Raw genomic sequence first — 25,298 nt, 5'->3', positions numbered from 1 at the left:
GAAACCAACGATAGTTAAATTAAAGTTACGAGCAAATGCTAAAAATGTATTTTCAGGTGCAAATGAAACAGCAGCCAATTTAAAAGGAGACCAGTCAAAGAAACTTCTAGAAGAATTAGACGAACTATGTGCATATATCAATACTTTGGTCTCTACGACGATGAAAAGTGACCTTGTAAGTTTACTACTTTTATACGTATATATTTTATGAATACTTCTGAAATTATAGGATGTTTATGACTTATCATATTGAATATATACGTACTGTATCCGTATATATACTCCATTTCTATAATAAAATTCCGCAGACATTTTTAACTTTGCCGTTTCAAAATTCAAATCATTTGTAAAAAATACATTGGTAAAGAAGGCATATTATTCAATACAAGATTATACAAATGATAAAAAACGTGGAGTTGATACTTGTTGTTACTGAGTTTCTTGCCGGCTCTCTCGGTAGAATCTACATTCCGAACCGGTGGTAGCTTCACTTATTATATTTTGTTAAATGACGATTCAAAAGTGTTAAAAAGTAAAAGTACAAGCCTACTTGAATAAAGTATATTTTGATTTTGATTTTTTCATAAATTTTGTTTCATCTTTTATAAAATAACTAGTTTCTGTCCGAGGCGAGGAAAATGTACATGTGTCTTATACATTTGTGTAAAATACTTGAGTGTTAGGTACATTTTTCCAGGATCATAAGTAACCTATGTGTTATTCCAAACTATAGTCTATCTCTGTGCCAAATTTTATTCAGATCTGATCTAGCGTTCGGATGTGATCAACAAACATCCATCCAAACTTTTGCATATGTAATATCTTATAAAATCATCCTAAAGTAATGTTTTTATTTTCTTGAAAAACAATAAAATAAAAAATCTAAATCAATAAAATACATAATTTATTTAATTGTAGAGCGATCCAGACAATCTAATGACGGCTCAAGATTCTGCAAGAAAAATTGCTGATTTATCAACACAGATGTTCTTCTCTTTGGATCCAAAAAGTAAAAGACGCAGTCAATTGCTCAGGGTAAGATATAATTGTAGACAATATATTAAACAATTATATACACATAAGCAAGGAAAACCGAAATGGTTCGAATACAAAAATCTTAATAGAACAATCGGAGTAAGCAGCCCTAAATTTGTGATTTTAATAATAATAATCGTCGTCTTTAGTAAAATAAAAATATCCTGAGAAAATTTGCTGATGTAGAATAAATTTCTTCCATATATCATGATTATGAAGCATTGAATAAACTCCATAACATACTTTATACAAACAAAGGAAGGTGTATGAAAGCAATCTAGTCAAGAATAGATGTATCTTCGAGACAACTCTTTAAGCATGGGAATACTTCGAAATTTTTCTGTATTGAGGATTCTTAACATTGGAAACAATAATTATCTTGTATCTTGGAAAAAAGAAAACAGTGATTAAAGCCAAAGATAAAGAAATAATAAATTATGATGTGCATAAAAAAATACTTAATTTATTTGTTATATACCAAAAAAAATAATTGCTAAAATGTATTATATATTTGATAGCGTTCCCGTAATAGTTTCATCTTAGACGAGAAGACTGAAGCCTCTCTTCGACGTGCCTCCTTTATAACTGCTGCTGATAACGCATGCCAAGCTGTTGAACATGCTAAAGTTGAATTAGATGAGGTTAGTACACTTGAAACAAATCTATATAAAATCAAATAGTTCAATAAGAATACAGGTTGTACATACGAGATTGGCACTATAATTAAATACAATCAACTTATATTTCACACACAATGATAATATTATTTTAGGAATACAATGGTCCTCCACTCACCGATGAAGAACAGAAAAGATTAGAAGTCAAAACTGTTGACAAAATGGGCAAATTAAATGCAGCTATAGCATTGCTTCTTAACGCTCATGCTGGTGAGATATTTAAAACAATGCAAACTAAGACTATTATATATAATCAAGACAATTTAAATATGCATGTATTTATTACAGATCCGAAAAATATTGACTATGAAATGGCTGTGAATTCTATGAAAACAATCCATGAGCTAGTACCGGACTTCGTCAAAGGTGTCGTGACAGTCTTATCAACAAGTAGTATGCTTGACTACTTGTTTGATATATCATTTAATTATATCATACAATTCTTATATGTTGAGAGATTGCTATCATCGCGTATTCTCTAATTTCTCTTTATGTTTTTAACTTTTGCGAATTACATATGGCATCAACTGCCACCAAAGTCTTGCAAGGAGGTTTTAATTGCTAATAAAATTAAAATGACTAATTAAATTGCAGATTCGAAATCTCTTTTGTCTGTTGGAAATGAAAGTGGAAATAAAAAACTCAGAGATCAAATAATACAACTATTAGATGGTGCACGAAATATGTGCATGCTTACTGGGTCAAATGACGTTAATGTACGTATATTATTTTACGGTTTTTTAGTGCTAAACAAATTTTAAAATTATAGTTTTCACGACCTCATTTATTTTTCTTATTTCAAAGACATTATAATATAATAAAATTTTTGTTTATAGAAAATGCACGATGTGGGTAACAATTACGCAGATGTGTCCAAAAAACTTATTTTTACATTTAAACGACCAGATCATACGCCAGATGCTAATGGCACTTTGGACCTTGAAAACCAGGTAAATTACGTAAAATCAATAATTTATAATATACTAGCTGTGCCCGCGACTTTGTGCGCGTTTGAATTTCACAAAAACTTATTGTTGTAGCCTAAGTTACTCCTTATTACATTAGTTTTCTTCCAGTGAAATTCGCGTCAAAACCGGTTCAGCCGTTCCAGAGATTAGCCGGAACAAACAGACAGACAAACAGACCGACAAAAATTGAAAAAAAATGTTATTTTTATATGTACCGTGTATAGATACATATGCATTTAGTAAAAAGCGGTTATTTTAATATTACAAAATGAGATTTTTGTGTAAAATGTTTTTAATACAAATGTAATTATATTTTTACCATGATTTAGATTATGGCAATAGCTAAGGAAGTCGGAGAGAAAGTATCCCTGCTTCTCATGGAGGCTGATGAATTGAATAATCTAGAATCTAACGACCCTCATTCGGAGAATTTAGATGCTGCAGGAGTGAAGTGCGCTGATGCTACTCAAGGTCTCTTAGCATGTGCCAAGGTTTGTTTAAATATTGGAATATTGTTTTATTTCAATCATTTAGAATTTATCGCTATTTTAAAGATATATTATTTTAAAGAAATTAAATAGAATTTAAAACGAATGTTGTTAACATTAAATATGATGTATTTAACCAGTTCTTAAACTTTCTAACGTATAGCTTACTGCTCCTACAATCCACGAGCCTCACTGCCAGAGTGCTTTAACAGCAGCAGCCGAGAATCTTTCATCATCAGCTCAGAATCTAGCCTTAACATACAAACCATTAGTGGATAAGCCAGGCAGGCACGGTTTTGCTAAACAATTAGCTGATCGAGTTTTCGATCTTGCTAAGGCTCTAGATAAACTGAAGGGTGCCTATGCTAACTTAAATGGTAATAATTTTTTTAGATATTTAAACTATTTTTTTTAACTAAACTCCTTATTTAGAAGTAGTTAGTATAAATCAGGCTATGATTTATGAACTTATAGCATAAAAAGTTGGAAATGTTTCTATTACATCCAAATTAAGAGAAAAACTCAATTATTTCATTTTAGTGAAAAACAATGATGTACCTGACGCTGAGGAATCAGACCTACAACAAAATCAACGACTACAATTCGTTGTGACGTCATCCGCAGCTAAAAATGGTTTGGAAGATGCAGATAAAGAATTAAATGAGATGATCAAAATGCTAACAGTAAGCTTAAAATTAAATTCATAAAAATTAATATTAATAAAATATATTCACGTATTCCGCTTAAAACTCATTGTAACAAGATTAGTGCAACAAACTAGCTATTATATCAAGATAATTATAGTGTAAATAAAAATAATAATATTGCGTTTTTAAAGATTCAACATTAATTCTCATCCCGAGAGAAAGTCCTCTTAGCATTTACAGTAAAAAGAATTAACGGAGATTTACAAATTTTCACTTTTTAACTCGATTTGGTTAAAATAACGACCACAGTTTTGCTTAATGGAATTTTAGTTGCATTACTGTATTACCTTAACGGTCGATGTGTACAATTTTAATCAAACTTATACTGAATATGTTTCTTACAGGAACCCAGTGATACAACTAAAACTAAAAACCCTGATGCTCGACGTCTCTTATCTGAAAAAATGGCACAGTTGAATGCAGCAATCGCATCTCTACTTCAGGCTACTTCTGGTAAGATTAAAAGATGGAATTTAAAAGCAAAAGAATCACAACGATTAACAAATTAAAATAAGATAGTGTATAGATCCTTAACTTATATTTAATTAGAAACACCATCTATGGTGAAAGATGTAAGGTCTAAAATATGAAATTACAAGTAAATTGAATTAAAATGATATAACAAATAAATACGATTACTCAACAGATGTAAGAAGACCTGACTATGATACTGCAGGAACAGCAATCAATACTATTTGTCATCTTACTCCAAACATCATCAATGGTAATAAGCATATCCATAGTCAAGTTAATAATGGTTTACAATTTAATTTTTATTATTGAAATATACTTCTAAACATAATTAAATCAATTTTAGAAACAAAAGCATTACATGGTAATATCGACGACAATTCCTGGCCAGAAATAACAGAAAATCTGAAAGATATGCTTGAAGCAATACGTGGTCTTTGTGGTAGCGCTGAAGACTGTAATATTGGGGTAAGTCAATTTAAACATTTAACATGAAATGAAAAAAAAAATGTAAATAAGAAATTGACCTTTATAATTTAATTTCTTCAGGAGTTGAATGAGGCTGCATCCAAAATTGCAAATTCTTCTGGTAAATTAACCTTCATATTTAATCCTCGGCGTAATGCAAAGAAAGAAGGTGACGTAAGTATACAATTTATGACCACAACTAGTAGATGTACAAATTATAAAAATACGTAAAGTTCGACTAATGCATAATAGGTTCTACAACTGTCGAGATCTGCTGTGGACCAAACTTCTAAATTACTAGCCAATGTGGATCAGCTCGCAAAGAGAGTTGGTGGAGATGAGGGTACCACGCTAGATACAGCTAGGGTGCAATTAGTTGATGCTGCACAGCAATTACTGAAGACTGCAGAGGTAACAATGACAGACGAATGATATGATTTAGGAAAGCCAACTAATAATTATTAAGTTTAATGTTTCTTTTTAAATCTACTAGATAACAGCACAAAGTATGGATGACGCTCGTTGTCAAGCAGTATTACTATCGGCAATAGATCGTCTGTCCGATCGTGTTAGTCATTTGGAAAAATCTTGGAAGCCTATAATCCAATCTCCTCTACATCGTCCATCTGGAGAACTAATTACCCAGGGTCTCAAACAAGTAAATGTAACCATTGATAAATTAAAAGAAACTTGTCAAGCTTATGAAGGTGAGACAGATTCTAATACAAAGAATATTTTATAAATAATTTTTAATTGATTAAAAGTATAATCAACTGTGATATAATAATACTAAAAAAACCTTAAAAAGCAACAATAAATTAAGAGAAAAATGTAAGTTTTGATATCGCTCAAAATAATAATATTATATCAGTTCAAAATTTTGCCCACATTTACATTACATTTTTATGTTACGCTGAATAAAATAATACAACACATTAAAATTGATATAATTCTAGGGCAAGATTATGATGTTCCTAAGGTTTGGGACTCCGAGGAACAGCAAAAAGAACGACTTAAATTCATCGTTCCAACATCAGCAGCTAAGACTGCTTTGATGGATGCGGATAAAGAAATACAGGAAATATTAAAAACACCATTGGTAAGCTATTTAGCGCATACAACTCAGTATAGTTAAGGTAGCAAAACTCTTTTTATTTTAATTTTGCACATGAAATTTTAAGTCGTGCAAGAAGATTTTTAAAAATATCAAATAATAATTTAAAAAAAAAAACATGTTCGATGGAAGTCTTGTAACTAATAAATTTGATATTTCGCATTGATATGCTAAAAACATATTTAACTAAATATTTTTATTTACTTTTTAAATAGGCAAATAAAAGTCCCTTAGCAAGAAATCCTAATGCACGACGACTTTTATCTGAAAAGATGGCGCAATTGAATGCTGCTATTGCCTCCTTAGTCCAAGCGACTTCTGGTAAGTTTAAGATTCAACTAATTCAAAAGAGGAATGATTTAAAAACTCAGGGAAAGAATATAATAATCACATCAATGGTCATTCTAAAGCATATAATGAATAACTCAATAAGACTATCTAATCAATAGACTTTTTAATTGGAATAAAACGTACAATATAGCTATCATATAATTTATTAGGTAAATATATTGAATTCAAATGTTACAAAATAACTCGCTTACTTTATAGATGCAGACAATCCTGATTACCATACTGCAGGAACAGCCGTTAATACAATTTGTCAGCTTACTCCACACATCATCAATGGTAATCGATAATTATTATAAAATAAATATATTTATAAAAGTATTTATAATAACTACACTTAATTTTTAAATAGTATAAATAAATATATTCAAACAGTATTATCACGATTGTATATGAAATTTTCTATTCTAGATACAAAAGCACTCCACGGCAATGTTGATGATAATTCCTGGCAAGAAATAACAGAAAATTTGAAAGATATGCTTGAAGCGACACGAGGTATTTGCGGTAGCGCTGAAGACTGTAATATTGGTGTAAGTTAATTTATTTATATGGAAGAAAATATGGTAAAAAACAAAGTGACACTAATTATTTTAAATTCTTCAGGAGCTGAATGAGGCCGCATCCAAAATTGCAAATTCTTCTGGAAAATTAACATTCATATTCAATCCACGTCGTAATGCAAAGAAAGAAGCCGATGTAAGTGTACATATTAAATATACCTTCTACGAAGAGACGCGTAAATTTTTAAAACAGGAAAAATGATTTTTTATTACAAAAAAATTAGACCTTGACTTAGCCTGCGTATCTCAGTGCCAATTTCACGGTGAACAGACTCATTTACACTTAACCTAATTATGGTATAGGTAACTTTGTATTCGATTATCATAGTAAGCTTGGTTTTTATTTTTCGTAGGTTTTAAACTTATCGAGATCTGCTGTCGATCAAGCTTCTCAGCTGCTGGCCAAAGTAGATCAGCTCGCAAACAGTGTTGGTGGAGATGAAGGCACCATACTAGACACAGCTGGAGTGCAAGTCGTTGATGCTGCACAGCAATTGCTAAAGACTGCTGAGGTAACACTGCAACTACAGATCTAAAAATATATTAAACACAACTTTAATTTGTTAAAAATAACTTCGTAAATAATATACCTATTAAATCTTATAGATAACAGCACCAAGTATACAGGACGCTTGTTGTCAAGCAGTATTACTATCAGCGATAGACTGTCTTTCTGATCGTGCAAGAACTATGGAACAATCGTGGAAGCCTTTAATCCAAGCACCTACATATCATAAATCTGGAGAGCTGCTAAATCATGGTCTAAAAGAATTAAATAAAGCTTTAGATAAACTGAGAAAAGCCTGTCAAGTTGCCAATGGTAAGACATTGTTTGATAGCTACCAATAATGCGTATAACAAATGATTTTATTGGAACATATATTTCATTTTGTGTTTTTGCATATTAAACTTTTTAAATTCGTAATAAAAGGTCCATTGATGATGATAAAGATTAATAAAGTAACTATATTTTATTAGAAAAAGATGAAGGTGATGCTACTGAGGATGAATCAAGAGACAACGAAGACAAGGCTCGAATCCATTTTACCAGAACATTAAAAGCTGCCAAATCAGCTATGGTGGATTCAGCGCAAGAAATCAAAAATGCAGATGTACCATTAAATAAAATGGTAATTAAATATTTTGTTTTTGATACTTTTGTAAGAACTTCATGTGAAATTGACTTTATTTTATGTAATTGTCACATAACTTGTATAGGTTTATTCTATGTGAAACTAAAGTACTATCTTCAAACTTTCAGCATGAAAACGATATTAAGAAGAATAACATTCTAGCAACTAATAATTTAATATCTCAAAAGTTAGCGAAATTGAATGCTGCTATCGCAACTCTGCTTCAAGCTACTTCAGGTAAAACTTATTTCTTAAAATAGGACAATAGAGCTTACATAATTCAAAACATTTGATATTTGAAGAAATATCAGATATAAAGCAAAAATATTACATATTTATATTTTTTCTTCAAATTGCAATGGAACGGAAATTATGTCCTTCAAAATAAAAAAAATATTTTCCAAATCGGTTCATAAATGACGGACTTCTGAAGTAAGAAACAATAAAAGTACAATAGAATCGATAATCTCCTTCTTTTTTTGAAGTCGTGTAAAAAAGCGGAGGAGAACCGTAAATACATAAAACATAACTCACTGATAAAAACAGTTGCAATCATGCAAGCCCGTATTTTGACAGTTAAATAACCAAATTCAAATAGCCCGCTGTTGAACTTTTTTCTTTTAATCGTCATTTGTAAATGTCGTTTATATTATCATTAACTATCCTTCTGCTAATTGTATCCGTTTCCTAGATCGTGAAAGACCTGACTATGATGAAGCTATAAGAGCAATCAACACCATTTCAAGTCTTACTCCTGATATTATAAAAGGTATGGTGGTTTTATGTAAATTCATTGTTGTAATGTTTTTTGGGTGACTTCGTTTGAAAAATCTTTACGATATGGTATACTTCTAACGTTTAATAACGTTATTTTGGAAAGCTCGCTGTATTTATGTAAGTATAAATTTGTAAAAGTATAATACGCGCGATGACAAAATAAAATTAAGTAATAGATTGTTAATGTCTCTCTGTTGGGCAAAGGCCATTTCTCTTAATGATGTACTGGAGCTAACTTCTGATGGAGTAAGCTCCATAAGGACTGTTTCAATACGAAGCAGACAGGAATTCAATCAACGTATTTTGATCGAATCAGTAGGTACATGAATTTTAGACACCAAGCACATGTATCAAATGTTTCTTATTTTGGTTATCCAAAATCAAGTATTTGAAAAATGTGTTTTGTTCCATAGATGTAAAGCCCCTTCAAAGTAGCGTGGATGACAAATCTTGGAAGAACATAACGGATAATCTCAAATCTATTGTTGACACAACTAGTGAGATTTGCGATAATGTTGATAATCCGCAGGTAAGTAAAACTTGACATAATTGGATAAATTTTCTCGTATAATTTGCTTATAATTTCGAAAGCTGGTCCAAGACATAGTTCATTAACGTTTGGTTTTAATTCAAAAGTTCATAGGTCGCCTTTTGCGCCATCGGCTGCCACGGACCAATCACTGTTCAGATTACAGAAGACGACAGAAGAACATTATTTTTATTATAACAAATGAATGAACAGTTTTAAAGCATTATGCTATAACAAACTCTTTCGTTCTTAAAATACATTAACGTGAAGTTTGGGCTACCATGGGTTTATAATCCATTCGGCTATCTGTCATTTACATTTTGATACTTTTGGTTTTATTAAAAACCGACTCCGAAATACATTATTTTTATACTATGCCCGTATGGGTAGGTACCACCCACTTATCAGATTTAATTCCGTCAAATAGCAAAACTTGCTATTGTTGTGTTTCGGTTTGAACAGTGAGGGAGCCGGTTTATACAGATACAAGGGACATAACATCATAGTTTCCAAATTTGGCGAATCTATGGACATCGATGTTCAGTGATGGCCACTTGATGTAACCCATTTGCACGTTAGCCTACCTATACCATATAAAGCTGTACTGTTTGTTAATCCTTTCGTTTTGATTTTTAGGAATTAAAACAATCAGCATCTAAATTTGCTAACTCCGTTAGTAAATTGTCATACGTTTTTAACCCACGTAATAATCAAAGGAAAGAAAACCAGGTAAGATAATAAAGATGACTCTTAACCTCCTAAAAAATCATTTATTTAACCTGATTAGATATAATGTAGCAACCGCTACACAATAACTTAGAAATCTTATGAAGGCACGTTGAAACCGCGTCGATCATTCAACAGATTCTAGATTTATCCAGAGACGCAGTGGAACAGATGTCTTTGTTGTTGTCAAATGTGTATCAACTAGCCGAGGGAGTTGATGGTGATGACGGCGAGAAACTTGACAAAGCTGGAGTGAGCGTTGTTGATTCTGCACAGATGCTGCTGAAAATTGCTGAGGTATTTTACTATCTAGATCCGTTATAAGCTCTAATAAACTTTCTACAATATAAATGACAGATATCGATATTCCAAATGATTTAAAAAATATTGTTATGTATAAAAATGCTAATTTCTGATGTTTTTGGTGGCATAGGAATGTGCACTGTCAGCTTTCAAACTCTAAGCTAACACTGAGAAATAGGTATCAGAGAAATCCAATAGCACTGGCGCATCCCTGGATTGCTTTGTGTAGTCGATATCTGCAGCTCTATAAGCTTGCTGCCCTACTACCGAACAAGTTGGTTTATTCAATTTATTTTCAGATAACATCACCAAATATCAGCGATGAACACTGCCAAGCGGCATTACTATCATCGGTCGACCAGGTCTCAAAACTGGCTGAAGATCTAAAGAAAACTTGGAAACCTCTCGTGCAAACACCTAAACATCGTCCAATTGGGGACCAACTTGATCAGAATCTCAACATAGTTCAAAATACACTAGACAAGTTGAGAGCAGTTTGTCAGGAAACCGGTATGCTAAAATCAATAACGTCATATAATTTTACACATCCTATAACAGTCAAACAAAGACTAGCTATGCAGTCGATAATATCCTTCGAAAGTGTATTTATCAACTTCCTAACTATATAATTTTATAGGGAATTTATTCACAGAAAAACTCAATGAAATTTACTCAGCCCAAGATTTTAAACCAAGATCTCTGCTGTTTTTTAACATAGCCTTTAGAACAACCAGCGAGTTATAATTGACATAACTTGTATTAAATATTTTAATTAAAATGCACTTTGATTTGCATCAAAGTATTCATAAGTTTCATAGCCCAATTAAAAATAAAATATCGTTAAGTAACAAAACCTAAATGTTCTGTTTGACTAAAGCTCCTATTCTTTTGAGGAAAACTTCAACCGATTCATGGAGGTTTTCTTACAATGTTTTTCTTTACCATAAAGCGAAAAATAAAAAAAAAAGTAAGCTCATGAAAACTCTGTGGTGAGTTTTATCTATTCTTAATATAAAATAACAATAATTTTAATATCATAGAAGATTTAGAAGAATCGAAACCATATCAGCTTAGCGATTTATCTGAAGCGAAGAACAAAATCAAGGAAGCTGAGAAGTTGTTTTCAGAAGATAAATTGTATGAACAACGAGCCTTACAAACAGGAAACAAGGTAAAACGCAATCTAATTCAATTTAATTATGTTAATTTAAGCTTTCATATCCTAGAGTTAGAAGACCGGCAGTAGCTCTGAGCAACAGATGAGCGATGCTTTCGATGGGAAGCCATGACACTATATCAGAACAAATTTGGTCGTAGCTTTAGGGCTGAATGCAAATACACGCAAACACAAAAAAAAATGTTAATTTAAAAATATTAAGTTCAGATTCAAAAGCATTTGTCATTAGTTTTAAAGTGTATATTTTATTCTGTGCATTTTTTTTTTTGCAATTTATTTACAAAACGGAACAGCGTTAGAGATAATAATCCCTCCGTAAAAAAAAATTATTTAATCGCAAAACTTCTTTATCTTAAAGAAAATTTTCAAATAAAACTTGAAATTGATTTAAAGAAGTATATTAATATTCCACTGCAAAATCTACATCTAAAGTAAAATAAGGTTTTATGTAATAGAGGCAAACCTTCTTGCACTTACTTGGTTTCTCTTTATTAAGCACTATCTATACTGATATTTTATGCTGAAGCGTTTGTTCCAAACAAATGCACTAATCTCAGGATGTAAAAATGGGATTTTACAAATCTTTCTAAATCTCACACACTCAATATGACCCATAGTATTAGAGCAGTAACGTTTAATCACGCAATTTCAGTAAATTTGGTTCAATGGTCATGACTTTTTAATAAACAACAGACAGACAGCGTTAGTTTCTAATTTATAATATTAGTGTACACGGTGTAAATGTATTTAGTGTAATATCAATATTCAGTTTAATCGTAATCGGTTTTTTTGTTTTAACTACTGGGTCCGACCTCCTCACGGGACGTACACGTTAGCTACTAAGCCATATATAAATTTTAATATAATAAATCCACTTTCAGAACATTGCAACAGCTGATAAACCTGTACTAGAAAAACGTTTGCAGCTCTCACAGAAGTTAGCTCAACTCAACGAAGCTGTTGCTCTTCTATTGCAAGCTATGTTAGGTAAGTTGTTAACATATTAAATTAGAGAGAAAATTTAAAACAAAATCATGACCGACGGGCATATTAACTTAGCTCGGTAAAAACTTAACAACGAACATTTTACTAGGGCTTTGTGCGAGCCCGTCTGGGTGGGTACCACCCACTCATCAGCTATTCTACCGCCAAACAGCAATACTTGGTATTGTTGTTCCGGTTTGAAGGGTGAGTAAGCCAGTGTAACTACAGGAACAAGGGACATAAGATCTTAGTTCCCAAGGTTGGTGGCGCATTGGCGAAGTGAGGCATGGTAATTATTTATAACAGCACAAATGTCTACGGGCGCTGGAGCCCACTTAACATCAGGTGGTCCATTTGCTAGTCCGCCTACCTATAACATCTAAAAAAAGAATAAAATTAACTCGTCACATTCCACTACGGATAAATAATAAAGGTGTCCTGCCTTCATTCTTTTTCAAGACTAAATAAACCGCTCTTGTTCAATATCACACTGCACAAGAACTTCCAACTTTCATCCGATAATTTATGAATACGCTGATAGTGTTTCTAAGATCAATTAATAATATAAAAATGTATTAATTACTGAATTAATGTCTATCTTACAGATCGTGAGAATCCCGACTACGAGAATGCAAAACAAACGATAAATATTATATCGAACTTAACACCAGATATTGTTCAAGGTTGGTTAGAAACGAAACAAATCCGTTACACGTTTTCGTTTTAACGATAAATATGTACTCGGATTAAAATGGAGAGCCGAGATGGCCCAGTGGTTAGAACGCGTGCATCTTAACCGATGATTTCGGGTTCAAACCCAGGCAGGCACCACTGAATTTACATGTGCTTAATTTGTTTATAATTCATCTCGTGCTCGGCGGTGAAGGAAAACATCGTGAAGAAACCTGCATGTGTCCAATTTCAACGAAATTCTGCCACATGTGTTTTCCACCAACCCGCATTGGAGCAGCGTGGTGGAATATGCTCCATACCTTCTCCTCAACGGGAGAGGAGGCCTTAGCACAGCAGTGGGAAATTTACAGGCTGTTTATGTTTTTTTTATTATATTAAAATCGATATTATCCCAATATACACAAGTATCATACAAAAGCAAGTCAAAACAGAGAAGACAACATAACCACTATTTATTTTGAATTCTTAAATTATTTATGTGCTTAGTTAGACTGTCAACGCTGTGATCGTGTGATTGTAAAAATTTTGCATGACGATTCTTTATTTTGATATATAAAAAAGCAACTACAATAACCATACAAGGTATACGTTGTGTCCTCATCAGCCCCTGTGGCCTAATGGATAAGGCATCGGCCTCCTAAGCCGGGGATTGTGGGTTCGAGTCCCACCAGGGGTAGCTCAACATTTTTTAAGACTAATCGTACTAATTTTTTTAATACATTTTCTCAGAAACTCTCAGCCTTCAGGGTAATATGGACGATAACTCCCGTGAAATATTATTTAAAGAAGCTAAAGGTTTGTGCAGCGCAAGTCAGGAGATCTGCTCTAGCGTTGAGCATAATAATTTAGAGGTTAGTATTGTTATTGATAAACGCCTTCTAAAATTTTACACACACTCAGGGTGGCTTTTAAATAATGCTATACCCTGTTCAAGTAAGCTTGATCTTTTTGACAGACGGACTAATAATGAGAAAGAGACAATATAACATATATAACAGTCGATGGAACGATGGAATGCGTAATTCAAATTAGAATTTAAAAAAACTTTAACTTATTTTTCTAAAAAGAGTTATACCAGCTAAAGAGACCCCAACCACTAACAATAACTTAACAATGATCTTTAATAAGGATTTTTGTAATTGATATTTGTAGCAGTTGCTGCCTGTTATTCGCGTCCCTACCGTCCGACCGATGTAACATTGTACAAGCGTCTATTATTTGCAGTATTTCTATTTAAATTCTGCTTTGAAGTTTTATAATGGAAAAAGTCTTAAAATTTTCGGATAACGCTTGAATCTTTAGTAACTTTTGTATTATATGTATTTTTTAAATATTTTTACAATTTTTAAAATCATTAAATTAAGAAAATAATATGTTCGTCATTGCAAAGTTATGTCGATCAGAAAAAATTACATCTGTCAAAAAGATCAAGCTATCTTGTACAAGCTAACTCCGGCAGACGTGGTCCTGCCTCATGGATATAAAAACCAATTATTATGGTGATTGAATGGTACAGAAGAATTACAACTCAGCTCTATTTATATAAGCATAATATTAATATGATGTGCCCCTGTGTTCCAGAGAACCACATTGACCTAAGAATGCTGACTCTAATATACTTTATTTACAGGAACTCAACCAGGCTGCTACCAAATACGCTCAATCGTCTGGAACAATACATTTCATTGTTAGTCCACGCTCGTATCCGAATAAAGAAAAAAAAGTACGTATTTTATTCGGGGTTTTGTCATTACATAAAAAATAGTTTTTTTTAAATATTTTATTTACAACCTTATACAAACTGCGTTTCTATAAATAAAAATTCATTTGACAATAATTAATTATACCAGAAAATTTAGGAAAATATCACTTGCCAAACAATTTATTTATAATGAAAAGAATTTTAGCTTTATCACCGGAAAAGTTCTTAAAAAATGATCATTTGCTCTACATTTTTTGTTAAGCGTTAAGAAACCATATTATTTACAGCTACCAGTTAGTAAAAAATATTGTGAATTTAACATAAACATAGTAAAAGTTACGGGATGTAATATAGTGCATATTTCTTGTATAAAAATTAAGGTACGAGTATGTCACCTTAAAGTTATGCTACGTCAAAATAATCGAGTTAATAAAATCTCGAAAACTTCTGTTTGATAGTTCTAACGTAATTTAATTATAGATTCTAGATTTATCACGATCTGCTTGTGAGAGGACATCACTGATGCTGTCCCGCGTGTCACGTCTCGCTGAAAGCGTTGGTGGAGATGAGGGTGAAAATCTGGATATATCAGGAGCCAGAGTTGCTGACTCTGCGCAGACACTTCTCAGCACAGCACAGGTATTATATTTAATTGAGCATTTTTAATTAACTAATTGTTGTCAAAACTGTTTCGACTACAAAATAATAAAAAAAAACTTTTAGGTAACATCACCATCCATCAGCGACAGCGATTGCCAAACAGCGTTAGTATCTTCAGCTGATACACTATCAGACTTGGCTCAAGACTTGGCAAAAATCTGGAAGCCATTGATCCAGAATCCGAAGACTAAACAAATAGGCGAACAACTCACCAGAGACTTGGATTTATTAAGGAATGAACTGGATGTACTCAAAGAGACATGTCAGGATAATACTGGTACATTTTTAGATAGATTTATTGAAAAAGTCATTGATAACGTCGTTTGTTTTATTGTGTAGTCGTCACTTTTTAAAATATAAATCAAAATGTTTTTGTTTTTAATGATTATTAAAAATATTTCAGATATTAATGAAGCTTTAGAAATACCACAACAGCAAAATATGTACGACCATCAAAATAAAACAGTTCCGAAACCCGTAAGTATAATTATTGTAGACAAAATTATAATTAATTATTTGGTTTCGATTCCAATTTGACGTTCGAATTAGATTATCAAAGATTATATAAATAATAAATTTATCAAACAGCTTATATTGGAATTAATGATTAATGAATTTTAATTAAGAACATCTATTACAGAGGACATACTTTTTTCACTTTACCTCAGCTCGAGGAAATAAGTTTAAAAAGTTCTTGAACATTAGTGCACTACGAATAACATAAGCCATTGAAATAAACACTTGTATTCCACAGGAAAACAACATGAAAAACATTGATATGCTCTTGGAAGATATATACAAACATACTAAAGGAGAAAACAAACAGAATCCGATAGTCATCGAAGACACGCCTCTAAGGCAGTTAGCCAGCAAGATAATGGAGTCTGCGAAGGTGCTCGAGTTTTTATTTTTGTTCAAAATTGTTTTCTAACATGAACCAACTGTTTTGATGATATGTTTACGTTTTTCCAATAATGATGAAGTATTTATCATAAAAACTGCTAGTGATCAGTGTGGGTAGTCACCTCGAATAGTAAAGCCTATGTTATGTTAGCAAACCGATGAAATTAGAATAAGGGATATCATCTTATCGCCCACCGTTTGCTAACTGTGGTTGCGCATAAGACACGTTAAAGTTTCTTACAGTACTTTTGTTTATAATTGACATATGAGACAATTTAATGTTTAGTGGTTAATACTCCAGAGTACCTTCTTATATGAAATAAAAAAAAGTGAATTTTTTATCATATTTTTTAAAAACCTAACAAGCCTTGTGCTTGCCATGCATTCTTGAGATATATGAATAAAAAGTATTAAGAATTTATGAATAGGGATTAATTCTTCAATGTCGTTTTCAGACTAAATCCGAGTGTATTAAATACTCAGCTAATGAGCGGAAAAGGTTCGCAGATATTGCGAATAAACTAGCTGATGCTATTAACAAACTTGATATTGCCAATGCGAAGTGTCGTGATACACCGTTTGTAAGTATTTTTTTACCAGAACATGAAATAATTACAAAGGATGCTAAACGCACAACAGAAGTCACTACCTATAATTTAAATCCGCAAACACCTATTGCAGATGTCACTGAAACTCATAACGTAAGAGGATTTAACTGTAATGATATATCAGATTAATATTATGGTCAATTTCCAGAGTTCGAGGGAGAAGAAAGAGAGAGCATTGCAGTTAGAAAATGCAATTTTGAATCTTCAATTAATATGTATTCAATCCCGTCAAAAAGATGGCGAAATTAGCAATATAGTTGATTTAACGGTTAGTTATGAATTTACTTATTTTTATAAACCAAATATTGAAGCTTTGATTCTATGAGAAGCAAATGCACTTTTAAGCTATCTTTGCTAAATTGGAGAGAATATCGCTTTATAATGACCAAACTTATTTTATTCTGATAAAAATAATTTAACTTTTCTTATTTAGGAGTTCGTCGATGACGTCACATCCGCAGTAGACGATTTACATAACACCACGAAAGGAATCAAACAAGAACACGAAAAAGAAGCCATAAAGGTATCGAATTTTAAACCTTTTATAACTAACCACGGAAGGAAGTGAGCCAGTGTATCAAGCACAAGGGTCATAACATCTTAATACCCAAGGTGCATTGATGGTATAAGAAATAATTTATATGTCTTAAAGTACCAATGTCTCTGGTTACGAGTGATCGTTTATCATCAGGTGGTCCATTTGCCAGTCCGCCTAGAAATATGACATTAAAAAACTTAATTACATGCTGATGCTGAAAATGATGCTGAGGTTATTCATTTCAATTCAGTTATATTAATTTATAAAGACGATTTTCAATTACAGGAAATAAATAATAAATGCCAGAAAATAAGAGAACACGCTTCGAAACTAATGAATCCACAAAATTCAAATACAGAAGGAAACATGTTTGACGACGTGCTTCAAATTGATCAATTCGCTAAGGTAATTTTCGTTTAAATCATTTATATGTTTCTTATTGAAGAATTATATTCTAATTTACTGTTTTAGGACTGCGATGATCAAGTGCAAGCAATAAATGAAGCATTACCCAAAATTGATGATGAAAACACAAGACAAAACGTCAAGAATAAACTTAATTTAATTGAAGAAAAGTGTAATCTACTAAGGTTTGTTGTGACTAATCTTGATATTTTACTCATTTTAAAGTAAAAATCAAAATTTTCACGAAATATAGAAGCATTAAGCTCGCTTATTGATTGTTAAAAATTTACCACCGGTACTGAAATAAGCACCACGGGCCTGAGAAGAACCGGCGATAGAAACTAAACGAGTATTTTTTCTTTTTTTTTTGATGCGATTTTTATGACCAAGGTTTGAATCGCCTAAAAAATCATTAATTTTGTAAAATCCTTTAGTGCACAAACGAATTATACAATTGGGTAACTTTAGTTACAAGTTTAGGCTTGTTCCTAATTTTAACAGTATTGACATCTCAATTTCTACCAAAATCTTTAATATTTTTGCATGCATACATAACATTGTCAAATATTAATTAAATTTTTAGTGAAAATTACATGCATTCATTACATTAGGAATAGTCCATAGCTTCTTGGTTAGAAAATGCATATCAAGTATGGGGCGAAACTTGGCGAAACTTGGTATATTTTTTCTATGAAGTGGAAATGATTTTCTGTGGCGATGTTATACATACGGACTGTTCTTCAAATAATTAGTCCTATTGATTAGCCTTCTAATTAGCCCTAGGCCTGATTGAAACGTCCCATATAGTCTGTATGTTTTTTAAATTAATAATTATTCTATATGGAAATTCATATAAACTGAAGTGAATTTAAAATAATAACGAAATAAAATTTAATAAGCTTTTCGTGACATTACAAAATAGGAGCAATAGGGCTCGTCCGGGATTTGAACCCGGGACCTCTCGCACCCTAAGCGAAAATCATACCCTAGCCAACGAGCCACTCGACATAGGACCCGAATCAACCAATTATAATATTATAGCTCCTATTTCTTCTCCTTCCACTTATTACATGAAAAGTTTTTAAACCAAAAGTTTATTTTCGAGTATAAAAATAATTATATGATAATTTTGAATAACCTACGAATTTACATATCGGGCATATATCTTCCTGTTTTCAATTATCATAACTTATCACCACCATGACATATATAATAATATTTATCAAATTTTATGTCAGACAAAGCAATGAGAAAGTTTGTAAAACAAGTTCATCTTGAGTACCAATTTTATGTTAGACGATGCTTTCAAACTAATTTATCTCTGATAATAGTTTTGCAGCTAAGAGCAGCATCTCTAACGCTGAAAGTGCTACTCTAGAAGAAAGTCTTAGAAATCTCGAAGACGTCGAGAAGAAGATTGAAGTCATAGTAAAAGCTTATGAAGGTTTTTCGAAATTGGATAATGAAAATGTAAGTTAATTAAAATTTTCGGTATTTATATTTAACTAGTAGTCGCCTCCGACTTCACTAGCGTTTTAGGGAATGGTCGTCTGGTATTTATGTCCTTACTTAATACCAAAATTCATTAAATTCGTTGTAGTAAGGTGGCCTCTTTGAGAGCAACAGACCGTCCGACAGGCATACAGACTGACAGACGAAGAGACACATACATTGTTACTTTCGCGTTTGTAATATAAGTATAGATTTACCGAAGTAGCGCAGTGGTTATTACACAAACCCAGGTCCAAAACTATTAAATTATCATGCGCGTAATATGTGCCTATAATGAATTACGTGCTTGGTGTCGCAGAAAAATATCATATAACAAAACTGCATCGTAGGAAAGATGTATGCATGATACAAAATGTCACCAACACAACATTCTTCTCAATAGCCGAGTGGTTAGAACGCGTGCATCTTAACCGAGGAATGAAGAATCAAACCTAGGCAAGCACCACTGACCACCACCACCAGTATGCTTATAATTCATCTCGTACTCGCCGGCGAAGGAAAACATCGTGAGGAAATTATGTATCTAATTTCAATTAAATCTACCACACGTTTTTCCAACCCACATTGGAACAGCGTGGTATAATAAGCTCCAAACCTTCTCCGCAAAGAGAGAGGAGGCCTTAGTCTTACAGTGGGATATTTTGAGGCTGTTACTTTACTTGTTCTCCTCAAAAGAGGGGATGAGACGACCCACCAGTGGGACATTTGCAATAATTAAATTTTACGTTTTAACTTGAAGGTAGCGCGTAACAATAAGCAGTCAATACAAGCCGCACAATCAGCATTAGCGACGGTAATCGCAGCGGGCAATGAAAACAAACTACCGAAGGCTTTAGCACGATACGCAACACAAATGAAAAGTCTTAACCAAACCAATGAGAGAAATAGCAAGTAAGAAACCATATTTATATTGTTATTTTAAAGTTTTTTTTTTTTTTTTTTTTTTTCTTTATTTAAGAGCTTTGTCGCTAATGCGACTATGTCGCCCTGTTATTAAACATTTATATTAATTCAGCTTTTTTGTACACTTTCATACAATTTGTACAATTTCTTTGCCGAGACAGAATCAGGTATGGACAAAATACTGTTACATTCTCCAACGTTACAAAAAAAAAGCTTATCACAAAATATTTGGCGTCTTATAGTTTCGTTCTTGATACACTCCATCAAAACATGATAGGCATCCTCCACAACTCCACAAACCGAACAATAAGGATGCGGAACCACTCCCATCAGATGCGCAAATTTTCCAAATGGAATGTGTCCAGATCGCAACCGTAAAGCAGTGACTACGTCTTTCCTGTTCAATAAGACTGTGTCAATCCAAGGCTGATTAGGTAGGAAAGGTTGTATGGTCCGATACCAGATACCCTTGTCCTTCGACATTTTATCAAAATATTCTCTCCATTGACCCATACACTTATTCTTAACTATATGTAAACATTCGGTAAAATTAGGTTTAACATTAATTTCTGCGCCATCACAAGCTCCAGTCCTAGCAAGAGTATCTGCCATGTCATTGCCTACTAGATTAATGTGAGATGGAATCCACTGCAAAACAACGCATTTAGATCGTTCTCTCAGTATTTTAAAGTTATTCCAACGTTTAATATCAAGAGTATCTTAAGTTGCTGCCTGGTAATAAAAATATAAAGATGCACCAAAGGCACATGCAATATATCTATGATATTTTTATGGAAGACGGAGTGGCCCACTTTATGTAAAGTGGTTATCACCGCCAGTGCGCTGGCGCTGTCAGAAATATTAACCATTCCTTAAACGGCCCAATGCGACATCAGCTTTGGGAACTAAGATGTTATGACCCTTGTGATGTTATTACGGAAAACAACAATACTAAGTGTAACGGCAGAATACCTAATGAATGGGTGCTACTAACCCCGATGGGCTTGCACAAAGCCCTACTATCAAGTAAACTGTAGTAACAAATATAACAATATTTTTTAAAAAAAAATATATTTATAAAAATAAATAAAATCAGATACTAATTAGTTTGACGTTTATTATTTTAAGGTTAAAAGAACACCTCGACAGATTGTTAGATGCATTAAAGATGCAAATAACGGAAAAGAATCGACGAGTTGTGACGTGGCAGGATATAAACGACGGAGAAGTATCTGAAATCACAGAGAAGATATTGAAGGTACTAATTTGAAATATTCTCATGAGCTGATAGCTCAGTGGTTAGGTCACGTGGATTTTAATTGATAATGTGGATTCGAATCCACTCGTGCAACCACCTCTAATTTTTCATGTCCTTAATTTGAGTTAAATAATGCATCACGTGCTCGGTGAATGAAAACATTGTGAAACTAGTGTCGGATGTGAATCCGCCATATGTGTATCCAAAAAAAACCTCAAAAACCTTATCCTCAAATGGAGAAAAAAACCTCAGCCTAACCGCGGGACATTTAAATCTATTACTTTATGTTTTTGTAAGTGGTATTAAGATGTTAAAATGGTAAAGTAATAAGCCGGATTATTTGATCATTTTATGATAAAAGTATAACAAAGTAGTTTATATTTGATATCAATATACAGTGATCAGTGTATTATGTGCTATATTCTGGAAATTATAGATTTGTTGATAGAACAAGAAATACAAGCAATAATATCTTACAAATAATACAGAAAATATTAGAAAAATAAAATTTGTTTTCTAGGAACTAGAAAGCTACGCGCCAGAAGAATCTGGAAAACATGTAGACAAAGATACTCCCAATGCCGTGAACGAAAAACTCAACATCGTAAACGATAGCGATATAAAGAGCTTACTCGCACCAAACACAGACAAACAAACTGTGCCTGGTGATGAAAGGTAAGTAACAAAAGATTCGATTGCAAATTTTTCATTCGAAGTTCCCTTCATCCCTTGTCTGGACTTTGTGCATGAAGTTGCAGACTTTGTTGATAATGAGGATGATGTCAGTGGCTATCTCAAGAGACTAGACAAAAACACAGGACAAAAGTTTGTGTGTAAAATGGACTCTCTACATATGAATTGTCACAATCTGATGAGACGGTAATCCCGACACGAGCAGCATTAGCTGCTTTCTACATCCTGAACTACTACATCCTGCTGTTATACAGCTGTTGATATTACATCCTGACCTTATTGATCTTTAGGATAGGTTGTCTAATCAACTAGCTGCTATTAATATAGCACCTTATATATATTGCTCAGCTTATATATATTGTTAAAACCCAAACTATAAGCATACATATTATTGAAAGCTGCTACAGATATTATTCAAACAAATTTGTTTCAGAGAATTGAGGAACAAATTAAATCAACAAATTCAGAAATTGAACTCTATGACTGGGACTATAATGCTCAGTTTAGGTAAACCGGAGTCACTCGCTCGAAGCCTTCACATTACTTCGGAAGCGGCATCACATTTATCGAGTATAGCTAGAGGACTTAAAAATCAAGTATGACATAATTAATGAATATTTTATTACTCATATATTTTAGGTTGCCGAAATAGACAAGTGATTAGAACTCATGATACTTAACCAAAAATTGTGATTCAAACTCAGTTAAATACTACTGAGTTATTTAGAACTTATCTTGTGAAGGTACACCTCGTTTTGTGCGCTGGTCTAAATCAGGAACGTTTTTTTTTAATGTATGATAGACAGACAGGCAACGGGCACTTGATGGTATGTGATCGCAACCGCTCATAGACTACCAACCTTGGGAGCTAAGATGTTTTGTCCCATGTGCCTTTAATTACAGTGGCTTACTCACCCTTAACCAAGTAGGAAGTCAATAAGGAAGTGAGTGAGTGGTACCTACCCAGACGGGATTGCTCTACCACCAAGAAATACACGCACAAGGGACATTACATTTTAGATACCATGGTTGTCTTCACAAACACTGGCTTAAATTTCTTACAATGACAATAGGAGCAGTGATGATTGCCTTGCTATAAATGAAATAAAGGAAATTAGAAATCAAGTTTTCAAAAACAACTACCATTATAAAATGTAACAAAAATCTAAAATATTTCTTATTTAAAAAAAAAAAATTTTCATGAATCTCTTTGTTAAGGACCCTGTTCAAAATAAAAGAATCGAGGAAGCCGCACAGGAAATGAGTATCGCTACGTATAAACTTCTGAAGACATCAGAATCAGTTTGTCATGTAAGTGAAGATCAAGAAAAGCCTGCAAAGAGAATATTGTTTTCAATGTTGACATACTCATTCTCATCCAAAATGCTTCCTTTTTAGACTCCAAAACACCCTGAATCAAGAAGAAGACTTTTAGAGGCATGCAGCTTACTAAATGATTCCTTAAATAATCTAGTAAGTTTCTTTACGATATAAATTAATCTCTAAAAACAAATGTGTATAAAACCAAGGTCAAAACTATAGTGTCAAAAGAAATTCTCTCACCTATATTCAAATCTATATTATATTCTAATGGCAGACGAAGTTAAAATAAGCAAACAATAAATTTATAAATTCCATTTGATTTTACAGTTACTGACTAATATACCCTTAATATTTATATAATACTCTGCAAACATGAAAACCTGCCCATTTTTTGCTTTAAATCGAACTCGTAGATCCAGTGGCGGACTATGCCTGTCAGAGACCCGGGGCGGCAAAGATGAATGATAAAAAAAATGTAGTTTTACAAGCTTTTTATTCAGTTTACATTTGTGTGAATAAATACTTATTTCTTATATATTTATGCTTATGTGTAAAAAGTCTAGATAGCTCTAAAATGTAGTGGTTTGATCTTGATGAAATTATTTAAGTACTAAGCATTTTTAAAGTCTTGTTTAGGTTTTGATCAGGAGAACGGGAATGTATTTGGGGTTCCCCCAAGACTGGAGTCCGGCCCCCGTTAGTTCGCCACTGCGTTGATCCTGTGTTTAGCACATTCAAACAATCAAACACTTCAGATTTATATATTATCATAAATGGAAATCTACGTAACCTTTAAGTATCTTTACCAATTCGTTCCTTAGGCTCGAGCAGCAGCACCAGCTGATAAAATGCAACGTGACTGCAACGAGTTGGCACGCAGCTTGCAGCTGCAGCATAGCTTCTTAACCTCTGAGAATCCTTCTTGTGCACTCAGTTACACTGATTGCTTTGATGCTATCCAGAATCAGAAGGATGTCATAAGTAAGATCTAACTATATTACCTACCTTAATGAAATTATTTATCTATAAATGTTTTTTTTATTGGAGTCAGTGCTAGTACTGTACAGCATTAACTGCATTTTAGTGTAAGGAGGACTTACTTCCTGACTGCTGTAGTTCTTGAACAAGGAATACGAATTTACACCAGCCTAGTTTGTGGTCATTTTATTTCGGTTGTTTTTAAATAAGTTCCTAGTTGTTATACATTTTTGGAGAGCTGCTAATTATTGTTTTATTATTGACAAATAAACAGTGTTTATTCGTTTTTATAAATCAGAAGAAAATAATAGATTTTTATTGATACTTTTTTTTAAATAAATTTTTGAAGTTGCAATTTTGACTTATTTTGAAAAAATCTAAAAATCGTGATAATTCAAAAATGGTTCACTTTTGCATTATGCATATGGGGGTTAAAATTGTTGCAAATATCACCTAACGGGAATACGTCGAATTACCAATAATCCTGTATATCATTTTAATTAGATCTACAAAATATTTTTTTAAATTTACTTACTGAAATACAACGTTTGCACCGTACTTCCTTATAAGACAATGGTGAGCTTTATGAAAGTTTTTTTTCAAAATTTAACACCTTGAGGGTTAAATGAAAAAAATTACATGGAAGTTCGTCAT

The 25,298-nt window shown here is 32.6% G+C and overlaps 1 protein-coding gene and 1 non-coding gene across 2 annotated transcripts in view; both read left to right on the top strand.

The window, feature by feature from the left end:
- Positions 1 to 25,298, top strand: part of LOC113398503 (talin-1-like) — a 51,591-nt gene that overhangs the window by 12,382 nt on the left and 13,911 nt on the right. The window contains exons 15-66 of the mRNA XM_064219193.1: positions 57 to 175; positions 919 to 1,035; positions 1,554 to 1,676; positions 1,808 to 1,922; positions 2,001 to 2,078; positions 2,307 to 2,428; positions 2,549 to 2,662; positions 3,010 to 3,171; positions 3,332 to 3,545; positions 3,709 to 3,851; positions 4,220 to 4,328; positions 4,522 to 4,599; positions 4,693 to 4,814; positions 4,896 to 4,988; positions 5,067 to 5,225; positions 5,308 to 5,521; positions 5,771 to 5,913; positions 6,144 to 6,249; positions 6,478 to 6,555; positions 6,688 to 6,809; positions 6,883 to 6,975; positions 7,193 to 7,351; positions 7,446 to 7,659; positions 7,818 to 7,969; positions 8,101 to 8,209; positions 8,664 to 8,741; positions 9,163 to 9,278; positions 9,915 to 10,007; positions 10,143 to 10,301; positions 10,607 to 10,817; positions 11,348 to 11,478; positions 12,366 to 12,471; positions 13,074 to 13,151; positions 13,891 to 14,012; positions 14,792 to 14,884; positions 15,344 to 15,502; positions 15,587 to 15,800; positions 15,927 to 16,000; positions 16,278 to 16,415; positions 16,882 to 17,007; positions 17,183 to 17,302; positions 17,468 to 17,557; positions 17,858 to 17,977; positions 18,044 to 18,162; positions 19,309 to 19,447; positions 20,229 to 20,380; positions 21,521 to 21,650; positions 22,171 to 22,325; positions 22,777 to 22,939; positions 23,562 to 23,654; positions 23,742 to 23,816; positions 24,488 to 24,647. Coding sequence (XP_064075263.1) covers positions 57 to 175; positions 919 to 1,035; positions 1,554 to 1,676; positions 1,808 to 1,922; positions 2,001 to 2,078; positions 2,307 to 2,428; positions 2,549 to 2,662; positions 3,010 to 3,171; positions 3,332 to 3,545; positions 3,709 to 3,851; positions 4,220 to 4,328; positions 4,522 to 4,599; positions 4,693 to 4,814; positions 4,896 to 4,988; positions 5,067 to 5,225; positions 5,308 to 5,521; positions 5,771 to 5,913; positions 6,144 to 6,249; positions 6,478 to 6,555; positions 6,688 to 6,809; positions 6,883 to 6,975; positions 7,193 to 7,351; positions 7,446 to 7,659; positions 7,818 to 7,969; positions 8,101 to 8,209; positions 8,664 to 8,741; positions 9,163 to 9,278; positions 9,915 to 10,007; positions 10,143 to 10,301; positions 10,607 to 10,817; positions 11,348 to 11,478; positions 12,366 to 12,471; positions 13,074 to 13,151; positions 13,891 to 14,012; positions 14,792 to 14,884; positions 15,344 to 15,502; positions 15,587 to 15,800; positions 15,927 to 16,000; positions 16,278 to 16,415; positions 16,882 to 17,007; positions 17,183 to 17,302; positions 17,468 to 17,557; positions 17,858 to 17,977; positions 18,044 to 18,162; positions 19,309 to 19,447; positions 20,229 to 20,380; positions 21,521 to 21,650; positions 22,171 to 22,325; positions 22,777 to 22,939; positions 23,562 to 23,654; positions 23,742 to 23,816; positions 24,488 to 24,647 — 6,672 coding nt within the window. The remainder of the gene's footprint in view (positions 1 to 56; positions 176 to 918; positions 1,036 to 1,553; positions 1,677 to 1,807; positions 1,923 to 2,000; positions 2,079 to 2,306; positions 2,429 to 2,548; positions 2,663 to 3,009; positions 3,172 to 3,331; positions 3,546 to 3,708; positions 3,852 to 4,219; positions 4,329 to 4,521; positions 4,600 to 4,692; positions 4,815 to 4,895; positions 4,989 to 5,066; positions 5,226 to 5,307; positions 5,522 to 5,770; positions 5,914 to 6,143; positions 6,250 to 6,477; positions 6,556 to 6,687; positions 6,810 to 6,882; positions 6,976 to 7,192; positions 7,352 to 7,445; positions 7,660 to 7,817; positions 7,970 to 8,100; positions 8,210 to 8,663; positions 8,742 to 9,162; positions 9,279 to 9,914; positions 10,008 to 10,142; positions 10,302 to 10,606; positions 10,818 to 11,347; positions 11,479 to 12,365; positions 12,472 to 13,073; positions 13,152 to 13,890; positions 14,013 to 14,791; positions 14,885 to 15,343; positions 15,503 to 15,586; positions 15,801 to 15,926; positions 16,001 to 16,277; positions 16,416 to 16,881; positions 17,008 to 17,182; positions 17,303 to 17,467; positions 17,558 to 17,857; positions 17,978 to 18,043; positions 18,163 to 19,308; positions 19,448 to 20,228; positions 20,381 to 21,520; positions 21,651 to 22,170; positions 22,326 to 22,776; positions 22,940 to 23,561; positions 23,655 to 23,741; positions 23,817 to 24,487; positions 24,648 to 25,298) is intronic.
- Positions 13,765 to 13,837, top strand: Trnar-ccu (transfer RNA arginine (anticodon CCU)). The gene has a single exon. It is a non-coding gene; the product is annotated as a tRNA-Arg (tRNA).

Source organism: Vanessa tameamea, chromosome 26 (genome assembly GCF_037043105.1).
Source record: "Vanessa tameamea isolate UH-Manoa-2023 chromosome 26, ilVanTame1 primary haplotype, whole genome shotgun sequence".
Classification (NCBI taxonomy): Eukaryota; Metazoa; Arthropoda; class Insecta; order Lepidoptera; family Nymphalidae; genus Vanessa; species Vanessa tameamea.
This window is presented reverse-complemented; position numbering and strand designations above follow the sequence as displayed.